Source organism: Aegilops tauschii, chromosome 7 (assembly GCF_002575655.3).
Source record: "Aegilops tauschii subsp. strangulata cultivar AL8/78 chromosome 7, Aet v6.0, whole genome shotgun sequence".
Taxonomy (NCBI): Eukaryota; Viridiplantae; Streptophyta; class Magnoliopsida; order Poales; family Poaceae; genus Aegilops; species Aegilops tauschii.
In genome coordinates, this window is record NC_053041.3 from 511,222,043 (window position 1) to 511,234,958 (window position 12,916).

A 12,916-nucleotide genomic window follows, 5' to 3' on the forward strand; every position below is an offset into this window, starting at 1 on the left:
TCGAAGCACCACGTGATGATCGGGTGTGATAGATTCTAACGTTCGAATACAACGGGTGTTGACGAGCCTAGCATGTACAGACATGGCCTCGGAACACATGCGAAACACTTAGGTTGACTTGACGAGCCTAGCATGTACAGACATGGCCTCGGAACACAAGAGATCGAAAGGTCGAACATGAGTCGTATAGTAGATGCGATCAACATGGAGATGTTCACCGATGATGATTAGTCCATCTCACGTGATGATCGGACACGACCAACATGAAGCAGGTGCCACAAAATCATGGATGCAAACAGTTCTGGGTTGTAGAGTATAGGCAGTCACATGATCCAGAATCATGTATACATGTCATGGACCACGGAGCCCAGCCATGGATGAGCAGCAGCAGTTCAATGTCAATGTCAAGGTTCTTGTAGTTTGAATCTACATACATACATGCTTTACTGAATTTTTGCTGCTTGGTCAGACTCTAGTGTTGAATAAGATGGACACTGACTGCATTGTTTGCTAATTAATTATTTTGCTTGCTCCCACAAAAATTCACTATAATTTAGTTTGCCGATTGGTCTAGTTGGATTTCTCAAGATGTTAACAAAGCGCGCCACACTGCTGCTATCTGTCAACTGAATGAAGCTGCAAAATTTGGAGTTGCTGCTGCTTCTTGTGTTCATTTCCTTGCTGTCGAATTCGTACCTGACTAGTCTAGTTAGTACTATTGCAGCAGGTTGATTGACGGAAAACTCTTGCCCCTGCTTAACATATCTAAAATCTAGTCAAATTCATCAACAGCATATTTTTTACAGCAACAATGCATTCAATAATCTGACCTATCTATATGCACACTTTGAGGAAGAAACAGGAGATATATGTGCTTATGTTGCTTCTAAATTATATACATGTATTTTTAGTTATTCAACATGCTTCAAACTTTTTCTGTTCGATTTGGTGCAGGAGGATGCCCGAGCTGACCAGGAGGACATCCTTCTGCACCTCGGCCACCACACAAGGTCGTCCTTCTATTTTTTTTCGCTGTTTGTTCATGTCCTACTTGTGTTTCAGTTCCATTGGCTCCTACTGCAAACAGGTCTATAACAGGTGCTTGTGTTCTGCATAGTAGCAGATCTGTTTATGTGAGCTACAATGGCCTACTTCTTCCTAATAATATGAACACTATCTCATCTTGCCATTTCCCCCTCTCTCCTGCAGGTTAACACTTGGAGAGGCTCGAGCTATGAGCAGCGAGCTGTTGCTGCTGCCGCCGGATGCTCCAGCGGCGAAACCTCCATCGATTCCCTCCACGGCCACTACCACTACCCTAGCTACCGCCGCCGACGGAACCACCACCATATCCTCGCTCGGCCAAGACCAGCTCCTTGAGATCTTCCTTCGCCTGCCGAGCCTGCCGGCCCTCGTCCGCGCCACGCTCACTTGCCGCTCGTGGCTCGGCGCCATCCGCTCCTCCCGCTCCTTCCGCAACCTCTTCCGCGCCCTCCACCCGGCGCCCCTCATCGGGATCTTCCTCGATGTCGACGAAGGCAATGTCTGCTTGTTCGCCCCCTTCAGCCGCTCAGATCCCGGGGTCAATAAGGACATTACACTGGCAGATTAGCGCAATTTTTCCTTTTCATTTTTCTTATTATTGGAGTGTGGATGTTAGAATGAGGAACTGTATGACAGTAGATACGGCAACAGTGTAATAGTATAATCAGGAATAACGACATTTCCATCACTATTGTGTTTTCTTGAACTGTATGCATAAAATGGAATTTGTTGATTTTAATTTTTTTAATTCCTAATTCGTTAGTAGTGGCGTGGGGACAAATTTGCACGCTACTGGTATTTAGGATACTAGTAGCGTTGGTATTATAGACGCGCTACTACTATTTCATTAGTAGTAGCGTGGGTTCATAATAGTAGTAGCGTGGGTGGAATGCGCTACTACTAGTAGCGTGGGTTGAACCCACGCTGCTACTAACTATTAACTTTGTTAGTAGTAGCGCGCCATTTTACCCGCGCTGCTAGTAGCCTTTTCCCTAGTAGTGCGGCAGCCTACGGTTTCTCGTTCCAGTGCTGAGGCTGAGTATCGTGCGGTGGCCAAAGCCGTCACCGAGTGTTCGTGGCTTCGTCAGCTGCTTCAGGAGCTTTCCTTCCCTGTTGATCGTGCCATCGTGGTTTACTGTGACAACGTCTCGGCGGTCTACCTCTCCGCTAACCCGGTACATCATCGCCGGACCAAGCATATTGAGTTGGATATTCACTTTGTTACGGGAACAGGTGGCTCTTGGTCATATTCGTGTTTTACACGTCCCTACTTCCCAACAATTTGCAGATATCATGACCAAGGGCTTGCCTACGGCGTCTTTTGAGGAGTTCTGGTCCAGTCTTTGCCTCAGCCGCGGTGCCGCTTCAACTGCGCGGCGGGGGTGAGGGGGGGGGGGGGGGAGGGGTGTTGAGTTTGTATTTGTGCATGTAAATTGACTAGGCCCACCTCTCTAGTTTGTTGTATAGATTGAGGTAGAGGCCCACCTTGTACTGATATATACCGTGCACATTGCACCAAATCAATATATCGTGCAATTCATACATCTTTAGGCATGAGCTCCAAACCTAACCCACCCAGAGCACATCCAATGGCTGGCTTGGACACTTCTCTCTGAAGTTCAAACTTCAAACTAAGGCCCGATGGACAGCAACATGAGCTCATGTTCATCTACCAACTTCTGTTGCTACCAGTGTAATATGTGGATGCTGCTCACTGGTCCGACGTACGTACGTGGAATTATTTTTCTAGCAGATACATGGAATTAACTAATGGCATTATTGAAGAGGGAACTTCTCCCCTGAAGCATTTCCTTATCGACTCAATCTTTTTATTCCCTCCCAATTTTCTATCTGCCATTTGGCCTACTTGAAGTAGAAGGTCTACACTGTCCGAAGATTTCCTAGCTACAGACGACGACTAGCCGAAAAAAACTGGTACTACTACTCCATCTAGCTTAACAGAAACAAAAGGGTCTGATCAAGCATACTCGCGATGCAACCCATCCCATCCCCATCGAAACCAAACCAAACCAAGATGCTCGTCGTCGGTGTCTAGCTTCTTCCCGTATGCAAGTGGATGGAGCCACACCTTCGGCCCACGTTGAAAGCGCAGCGCACTACCATTTTCGGGAAAATGGCCGGGGAAAACGACCGCGCTGCCGAAGCAGCTAGGCGACCGAAAGCGAAGACGAAAGAGGAGTCCCCCTACTCTCTCCGGCGTCCACCTACCCTTCGCCGGCGTTTGCGTGCGTGGTCTCGTGAAGGGAGATGCCTCACCGGCGGTGCTATGCACGACAGATCTTCCAGAGACTTCAAGATGTGTCGGCTGGTGGTACTTGGCGGCATATGGTGCTGAGGGGTACCGGCGGCGACCGCGACGTGCTCAGCAGTTCGCGCGCAGGGAGGTGGTGCCGTTGGGCGACGTGGTGGCGTCGACGGCAGCTAGACCGGGCAAGAATGATGCGTCAGTACATCTCTGAAGATGGAGTGGTGGTAGTAGTCGGCGGCTGCCTCTGAGAGCACGCCGGACCGGTGTGTGCCTCATACCCGGCAAGTGGCTTGGTTGGGGCCTCAGGTCTTAGATGTTAGGTTTGGCTGCGAGGTCTGTGGTATTAGGCCCGGACTATCAGCATGCCTTCATCAACTGGATAGAAGTAGCTAAGATGTTGCCTGGACGGTGACTTCAGACTTACTGTTGTATTTCTTTGTAAGGCCTTTTGTGAATAATTAATAAAATGGCTGCATGCATCGCCCAGATGCAGAAGCCGGGGGTCTTCCTCCTTTTCTAAAAGAAAATTAAAAAAAACCGGCGGTCAAAAGTTATCTTGGAGCACATCTTCTTTTACCTTGCGTGCGGAAGTCTCGGATTGCCTAATGACCGTACAAGTCTCTTATTGGGATCAGCACGGCGGTGCTTTCGGGCTGGCATTGGAGGCGTCTATGCGACCAGTTTTGCGTCGACGTCGTGCGGCGACAACGTTGATTTCAGTCCGACTAGTGGTGCCAGACAGACCATTTTGGATTCCATCCATGCATCGATCGAGCTCTCACTGTCTTAAGAGTTAATACGTCCAACTAAAAAATAGTTAATACGTGGTGAGCAACTCTTTGTGGGATGATTAGGCAGAAAATTCTAGTGTAGTTTGGTACCGTCCGATCCCAAATTCCCTCTGATTGTATTACAGTTTGCTAAAGCACATTAAGATGTGCCCTAAGTATTGCACGTCTAGGTCCTATGTCATTGATTTTACATGAAAATATATGTAAGCATTTTCATTAGTCTATTTTTTTCTTTCTAATTTGATTATTACGTTGCGTCACTAGCTTTGGATAATCGCGATATCTTGTGGACAGACACACATGTTGGGGTTCCAAGTTGGCTACGGAACTGGAATAGACATCTCAATTATTGGAGAATATATATCTCCCGGCTCTTGGAATCGATCCCAAAATCAACACTAGCTAGCTACTTGTATCTGCATGGTCGCATGCATTTCCTGTTCATCGCATCGCATCCTAACTTATCTCCGGGACAAGAGACTTGCATGTCTCCACTGGTACAAGCACTGCAAGGTTCCAGTCAACACAGCAGAGCTTGCATGTCTCCCCTTGGGCGAACACTCTAATTAAGCTAGATTCCCTCTCAAGACAAGATTACAGTAGAACGGCGAGCCCTCCATCCACACAATCACACGTGCGTGCGAAATCATGCATGCTCGATATTTACTTATTACGTCTGATCACTTCGATCGACCTGACGGCCATGACACAGCACCCATTTATTCATGGCGACTTCACGTCAGAAGATAGTATTAAAATATCTAGCTTTGATCTCTTCTCACTGTAGACCCGGGTGTTGTTCTTCCATGATTTGCCCAACGACCAACCATAAAAAGATCAAAGATCGACGCCACTTTTCACTGTGCGGATCGATGCCGATCGCAGCAAGTCGATCGTGGAGGGGATCCTGGCTGAGGCCGGCCCGCCGGTCTGCTTATCCCGGCGACGACAGCAACTTGTCAAGCTCGCGTGAGTCATGGCGCACCCATCGATCGGCGCCGTCTATTCATCAGCGGAGTTCCGGGCGATCGATAAACCTTGGTGAGCCCTAAAGGCGATAAAAAGGATAGCCAGCTGCGGCCCCGAGCATATGCTTTGCTTATCTCGGTGGAGAAGTCGATTTCCTCCTTGGTTTTTGATCCATCGGGAGGATTCTGTCTTTTCTTTTTCCTACCGTCAGCTGGTTGGACGATCGATCGGTGTAACAGTAGGTATGTGTTGGTGGAGACGATGGGATTAAAGGGGCACTGGCCTTTTCGGAGGTGTGCTTAGTGGGTGATTAATTGATTAGGCGCTGATTGGACTCAGGTGTTTGTGTGCATGCTTGGTTGTGTGGTTGCGTTGCGCCGGTGGGAATATATACCTGCGTACTCGTGATATAAACTAGGGGTTGCATGCCTCACTCTGATGCAGATGCCGATGGCAATCCTCCTTTTTAAAAAAGAAAACTCATATATAAGCTGCACTTTCTCATTGCACATAAATATAGTGATCCGTTTGAGATGGGGAATGCTTACCAGGAAAAACATGGTGTCACGCAAAATGTGGATGGACTTCCATGTTAGGCCAATAAAAAAAAAACGAGGCCCTAAAAAGAACCGAGTTCTACTGCATGTTTTTTTTCTTGGCAATTTCTACTACTACATGGTTTTGGATGGTGTGCCTCGAGAAAACTCCAGCTAGGCATGCAGAGCGGAAGCGCACGCCTACTTCGAAAGGCAAAGAAGCCAAAGATAACAGTTTTCTTTTTCTTTTTCAAATCATGTTTGGTCTTACAACCACAATACACTGAGTGCTCGGCTTCTGAAAAGCATCTACTATCCAAATTGGTCAGTTCTGCATGCTTCTTTAGGCGGACATCCAAGTTATATCTGGAGAGCTATTATTGAAGAGATACGTGAAGCAGGGCTTAATCAAGCGCATTGGCAATGGTGGAACAAGAAGTATATGGAACGAGAACTGGCTCCCTGGCAATGAAATGTTGAAACCTAGTAATAGTTATTTGATCCCCAACACTCCAAATACTGTGGCGGAATTGATCGACGCCACTTCAACATCATGGAACAAACAACTAGTCTTTATGTCGATGGATGTGCACGTTATTCTGGGCATACCTTTGTGCACAAGAAACATTGAAGATTTCTGGAGCTTTGTGAGACAACAATTTTTCGGTGAAATCGGCTTACATGATGCTCATTGCCACAAGGGAAGGGAGAGAGGCGTGGCTTGAGGACTCTGCCCGTTTTTAGAGGGGCTTAGAGAAATTCTAGAAGACCCTGTATATGTCGCGAACCCACAAAATTCCGGTGAGTATACGGGTTCGGTCCAATTTTCTGGCCAGTATAGAGCCCGTATACTCGCTCAGCCCGTAAATATTTTTACCACGGCCCACAAACCGCCCCCCCGAAGCAGTATATCTACGGGTTCGCCGGGCAGATACGAGTCGAAACCCTATCCCCCCGCCGTCGCGCCTCGCCGCAATTCCCGACCCCCCCCCCCCCCCTCACATTTCTCGCCGCCGATGAGCCCCTTTCGCCTCCAGCCGCCATGTGGGGCCGCATGTGGAGCTTCGGCCGCAACTCCGGTGGCAGCTCCGGCGGGGGCGGCGACCCCGAGCGCGAGCGGTGTGTCCACTCGGACGACCCGAGGAAGCGCGCGCGCGGCGAGGAAGTGGACGAACAAGGGCCTCGAGCCGCCGCCGAGCCTCCTCCTTCGCGAGACGGAGGAGTATGACCGTCGGCACGGTCGTACGCCCTCCTCGGCCGCGGGCTCGTCCTCCGCCGCGAGATCTTCCCACGCCGCGAGCTCCTCCTCTTCCGGCGCGGGTTTCTCCCCGTGAAGAGGGAGTGGTCGGAGGAGCCAGAGGAGATCGAGCTCTTCACCGTCAAGTAGGAGCCAGAGGAGATCGAGCGCCGAGGGGTCGTCGGGCTCGAAGATTCGTGGCCGATTTCGACACGGTCGCGGCCGTCATTGCTGAACGGAGTTTGCGCGAGGAGGCGGAGCGCCGGCGCCACGACGAGGAGTTCGAAGACCTCATCCTCAAATAGGCGGTCGCGTCCAACCTTGCCGCGAAGGACAAGGACAACGAGTGGTGGCGCATCTGCGAGGAGCAGAGGGAGAAGTTCATCTATCTCGTCAGCTCCGACGAGGACTGAGCTCCTCCACTGCGTCGTCCTCGGCCGCGAGCTCGTCAATTTTGGTATATCGACCTTGGCCTCGCCGTCGCGATATCCCCCACCCCCCGTCTAGTAGTAGTAGTAGTAGAATGTAGTATGTATGATAATGTAGTATGTGATGATGAACTATGAATGATCATGTAGTATGTGATGAACTAGTGTGGTTGCAATTTCTCCCGTGAAAGTTTTTTTTTCAAATTATACAGTTTCATATACGGGTTCTACTCTGCCGCGTACGATTTCAATCCGCAAAACAGTCCTTCGTCGAACTGTAAAGGCCTTATGCGGGTCGCAGTTTTACAGGGTCTGCTAGAGATGCTCTTATGGAAGACTCAAGTTTCATGCAAGGTTCGGATGTTTTGATGGAGGCTATCTAGACATTCAATCCCGACTAACATTATTAGAGCTCACAGGCATATGACTGACACAAACGCATGTGGTTTCTGCTGGAAGCCTGATTCACGGAAGCATTTGATGGTTAAATGTACAGTTTCGAGATGCACGTGGGCTTTGAAGTAACATGAATGGTCTTCTTTTTCTTCTTCTTCTTCTTCTTCTTCTTCTTCTTCATCTTCATCATCATCATCATCTTCTTCTTCTTCTTCTTCTTCTTCTTCATCATCATCATCATCATCACCTCCTCCATCCGGGTACCCTCCGACACGAGGAACTATGCATCCACGCGGGACTCAATCTCCGGGAAGTTGAGCTCCGTCCTCGGCCTCCCGGCATGCTACGCTGCCACGTTATACGCATGCACGGCCTTATCATCGGTGGAGTATGTGCCAAGCCAAAAGTGGCGGCCCTCGTCGTAGAACTCCACACCAAAGTTACCGGACGGCTTCGGGATCTTCTTCGGTGACATGGTGGCAGCGGCTACGCGGTGACCGAATAGAGATGGCGGTGTCGGGGAGGATTCAAGGTGGCGGTGGTGGGCAATGGTGGTGTGGGGGCTGGGCAGTGGCGGATGAGCAGCGGCGATGATGGAAACGGCGGCCGGGATGAACCCGTCGGCGGCGGTGGAGCGGCGGAAAATATGGCCGATTCGCGGCATGTGGGCGGGGCGGCGGTGGGGTGGTCGCTAGGCGGGTGCTTGGCGGTCAAGTGGTGGCCGGCTGTGGCGACGGCGGAAACGGCGGTGCGGACGAATCGGGCGGTGGCCCGTGGCGGCAGCCGGCGTCCGAAACACGGCGGAACCGACGGCGGGGGTGGTGGAGCAGCCGGATCTGGCACGGGACGACGGCGGCGTGGCGCGGTGGGCGGGCGGGTGGCGGGGCAGTGCGACGGGCGAGTGGGGAAGAAGACGTGTGGTGGGCGAAAGTGAAATGAAGGTAGTTGGGCGGTTGATGCGCGACAGGCAGTTTTACATCACGTGAAGGTGGAGATTCAATTTGCATTTCCAGGTGTGTATTTCACATCACTTGGGCCTGGTGTTGTAATTTTTTTTCCATATACATCATCTGTTGAAGGTGCGGTTTTTAGCTTCAGAGATGTAAAAGTTAGTTATTTTTGCATTTACATCTTCTATTGAAGATGCTCTTAGGTTATGCAAGACAAATTATGGTCAAAACTCATCGTAGTAAAAAAAAGCAAGCCAAATCTAAATCATTTTGCTGAGCACTGCATTTATAGAAAAATAAATACATATCATACTATCGATCACACAATTGGCACAGAACCTATCCCTGAGATGCCGAAAAGATATTTAGCAGAGTTCCCATCCGTTCCTAATTTGACGACACTAGGTTTTGGCTATACCCTTTCCGAGCAATCATACACTACACCTTTATTTTCTTCTCTCCCGACCGAAATGACATCGCGCTCAATTCTCTCCTACCATCGTCGGCGCAAGCAGAGAAAACAAAGAAATGCAGTATCGCTGGACCTTTCGAGACACATTTAATCAAACCTTTTTTTATGTCCAACCGGCCCTACAAATGACGAGTGAGTCGTAGAAATACCAAAGCGGCACCTGCCGCCATGGACAACGACTCCATCGGAGTGGCATGATGTGCGTCCTTTTTTATCATGGCTGACCTAATTTAATTTGGTCCTGGGTCCATCATCAGTTTGTATTCTTGCACTTTGGCGGTTTGGCCTGCCAAGATATGGCTAGATGAGGATGGATGACTATCCTAATCTCGGCCCATATGTACCATATCGTATACTCTACTTACGTGTGGATGTCTTTTGAGAAGAACGCATATTGTACCATGCAAAAAAGAAGAAGAAAAGAATGTATATTGTACTCATATCTTAAATTGGTTTATTTTCGAGTTTTCTCATGATTTCTCCGCAGAAGGATATAATACTCTACTTAAATTGTACTAACTAAGACACTTATTTTGACCCTGCAAAAAAAACACTTATTTTGAAACAGAGAGAGTATATAATATCAAACTCCAAATGGGATAGTGTTTTTTTAAGGATATGCAACTTAATTAGTGAATTATTACAGTCTTTTCTTGCCTACACCATGTCCACGTCTGTATAGTTTATTGGCACAGGTAATCTCGTGGACGTACTTGCCGGCCTTGTGCTGCTTTGGTCATCGCATCATGCATCACGTACGCAATCACATATAAATACATTTGTTGATGTTGATGAGCACCACTTTTGGACGATCATGATGAAGGCCACATGAAGGGTGCATCGATCCACCCTCACTTGCACCGATCTGGGGTAGGCCAAGGTAGAGCACGCGTAGTACAAGAACAAAAAACAAAACAAAAAACAGAACTGAGGAGTGAGGACAAAGGTGCAGAGCTCCCCAACCTAGAAAAATGGCCCCAAAAGGTTCCTCTTTGGCTGTGAAGACTGATGCAAAATGCAAAAAACATGGTCTAATGGCCTCCATGATTAACGCTCATGCTATAGAGGCGTGTGGAAATTTGCTTAGTTTCACCATCACGTGTAGACACCCATACAAGTACACCTCTTTTTTCTTCTTCTAACACGCGCTTGTATATGTCAGTACACCTGGTGGGGCATGCAGCTTCACTGCCCTCAGGAGGTGGCTTTCAAGTATTACTTTTTTTTTTGACAAATGGGGTTAAATCCCTGATTTTTCATTACTGGCGTTACAGCTGTCCTTCGAAATGAAACCAAAACAAAATTTGCTTGCAGCCATCTACAAGTTGTCTACCGACAACCCTACACCACAAAAAACCTTGAGAATAGTCTACCATGGGATTTAGAGGAAACACCACAAAAAAGCTCAAGAATAGTATTACCATGGCCCAATCTTTTATTGGGTTTCATAGTAGTCGATGGCATGTTGGAGCCATGCATCCCTGAGCTCCTAGGGTAGCTTTCATATATACTGTTACGGCCTTACGGCTATATAGCTTCACAAGAATAAAACCGTTAATAATAGTTTTTAGGAGCCTAGAAAGCAACCCTGGAAGTTAAGATCCACTTTGGAATTATCTCCAATTCAGAATATATGATACCTCTGATTCGAAGTGTTTGTCTCTCGTTGCTAATGGAATCGAGTGCCATGCCATCACTGCTTGCACAAGGTTTTTGTCCCTTTGTTTAGGAACAAAAACAGTAACCGACTCGTGTCGTTCTAGAAGCTCAAGTCAGGGGACCTATTTTTCGGAGAATGCAGAGCTAATTTTCTACAAGCCGATTGTTTTTTTTATGAAAGGGATCTTTTCTCCGATTTCATTAACGAAACCAAATAGTCCAGGGCCAATAGCTCCGGTGCAACACATTTCACGTGAATTGGAAGGAGTGCGACGTGGTTGACGAAAATAGCTGTAGTGCAACGCTTCAGAAGCCCAAATAGCCAAGGCCCACTCGGCCGATTAAAATGGTCGTCAACGGGAGTGAGATTATGTTTAAGACATGTGGGTCCCACTTGACAGAGCATCTAGTTACGGCCCCACTTGGCAGTGCATCAGGTGAGATGTGGCTCCGTGCCTGTCTGAATCAGGTGAGCAGTGACCCGTTGCTCCCTCCTCTTCGTTCTCAGCGGTGAGCCGGCGACGGCGCCGGAGCTTTTTTCTCGGTGACAGCAGCGGCGGAGCTGTCGTTCTCGGCGACGGCAGCGGCTGTGGTGAGTAAATCCTGTACCCTTGTCCTGTTCCCCTCCTTGTCGAGTTAGAACTCACCGCATCGCCTCTGTTTCCTCTGTTTTTGGTCGATTTGATCCAGATTTGGGTGCGGGGGAGGGGGGCTGACCACGATGGAGCCGCCAGAGACAACAACGTCGACTAGGTATGTGCATCCTTTCCAACCTATGCGATTTGTGCGTCGTCTGCTTCCGCTAGCTCACACTGCCCGCCATTGATAAACAGGGGTAGTACATTCGAATTCACTGTCGAATTCTTTCCTTCTAAGGTGAAGCTAGGTGATGGTAGCGTGCGAGACATAGAGAGAGATACAATTGTGAAATGGGAGGTTGAATGTGCAGAGATTGATCCTCAGGAAATACAGAGCATGGAAGAGAGGGACGTGAGAAATGTCGTGGAGAAAATTGGGGAGAGCATTTTTTGGGGTCCAGAGCAGGAGGTAGCATTGCTACGGTTTGATAATTGGAAGGGTGAGTATGTGAGAACTGAGAATGGTGAAGAGATGGTTGATGAAATCGATCAGCAAGACGGCTGGGCAAGCAAACATACCACCTTTCATGCAGAGCTCGTTGATCTGAAATCAGATTCTAAGGTTGGATATGTGCCCTCAAAGTTGGCTTCACAGATGGTAGATGATGATTGGGCTTCACAGAGACAGAAAACGCCCATGTTTACGGGTGAAGTGACAGTAATTGGGGGGGGGGGGTTGATCAAGATGTAGAAGAGGGTTGTGATGGTGCTGCAAGGGTTGTTTGTGTTGATTGGAATTCAGTACAATTAGAAGACACTACTGATTTGGTCATTGCACCAATGGCTGACACTGAGATGGCCAAATTTTTTGGCATTCCAGTAGATCCAGTAGATGATCAAGATGAGGAAGAGAGGGATGAATCAAGTTTGCCTAATGATGCTAACAGAGATGCTTGTGAAGATGTGGATGGACAGCTGATGAAAGATGCCGCAGATGATGTAGATGATGCACATGATGATGTGCTTGTAAGTGTGTATGACAAAGAAAATCCTGTTATTGAAGTAGGCAAGTTGTTCCCAAGCATGAAGGAGTTTATGATGTGTTTCAAGACTTATGCAGTCAAACATGAGTTTGATGCCAAGACTATGTGGACTGACAGAAAGAAATTTTATGCAAGGTGCAGAGGTTTGGATGGAAGCGTCAGGCCTTGCAAGTGGTACATATTTGCCAGAATTCAACCTGATGGAAGTAACATTAGGGTTAATCAAATCCCAAATCCACATACTTGTATGACAAGTTCACAGAGAGTATCAACCATGACATCACAGCTTTGGATTGCAGAAAAGATCACTCCAAGTTTAGCCAAGAAACCAAACACTACAACAAAGAAACTTAAAGTGGACTTGGAAAAGCAGTACCCCATTAAGGTGAAGTATACCACAGTGTGGAAAGCAAAACAGAGGGCAATGAAAGAATTATATGGTGATTGGGAAAATACTTTTAGGATGCTTTATAACTTCAAAGCAGAGGTGGGAAAGAGGTCACCTGGCAGTGTTGTGGAGATAGATACTGAGGTAACAGAGGAT

At 48.1% G+C, this 12,916-nt stretch overlaps 1 protein-coding gene across 1 annotated transcript; it reads left to right on the plus strand.

Moving 5' to 3' along the window:
- The first annotated feature begins 266 nt into the window (after nucleotides 1–266).
- On the plus strand, nucleotides 267–1,764 carry LOC109760827 (uncharacterized). The gene is made up of 3 exons (XM_020319632.4): nucleotides 267–409; nucleotides 955–1,010; nucleotides 1,210–1,764. Exons 1-3 carry the CDS (start codon nucleotides 341–343, stop codon nucleotides 1,610–1,612), a joined length of 528 nt encoding a protein of 175 aa, XP_020175221.1. The 5' UTR covers nucleotides 267–340; the 3' UTR covers nucleotides 1,613–1,764.
- The last annotated feature ends 11,152 nt before the right edge of the window (nucleotides 1,765–12,916 follow it).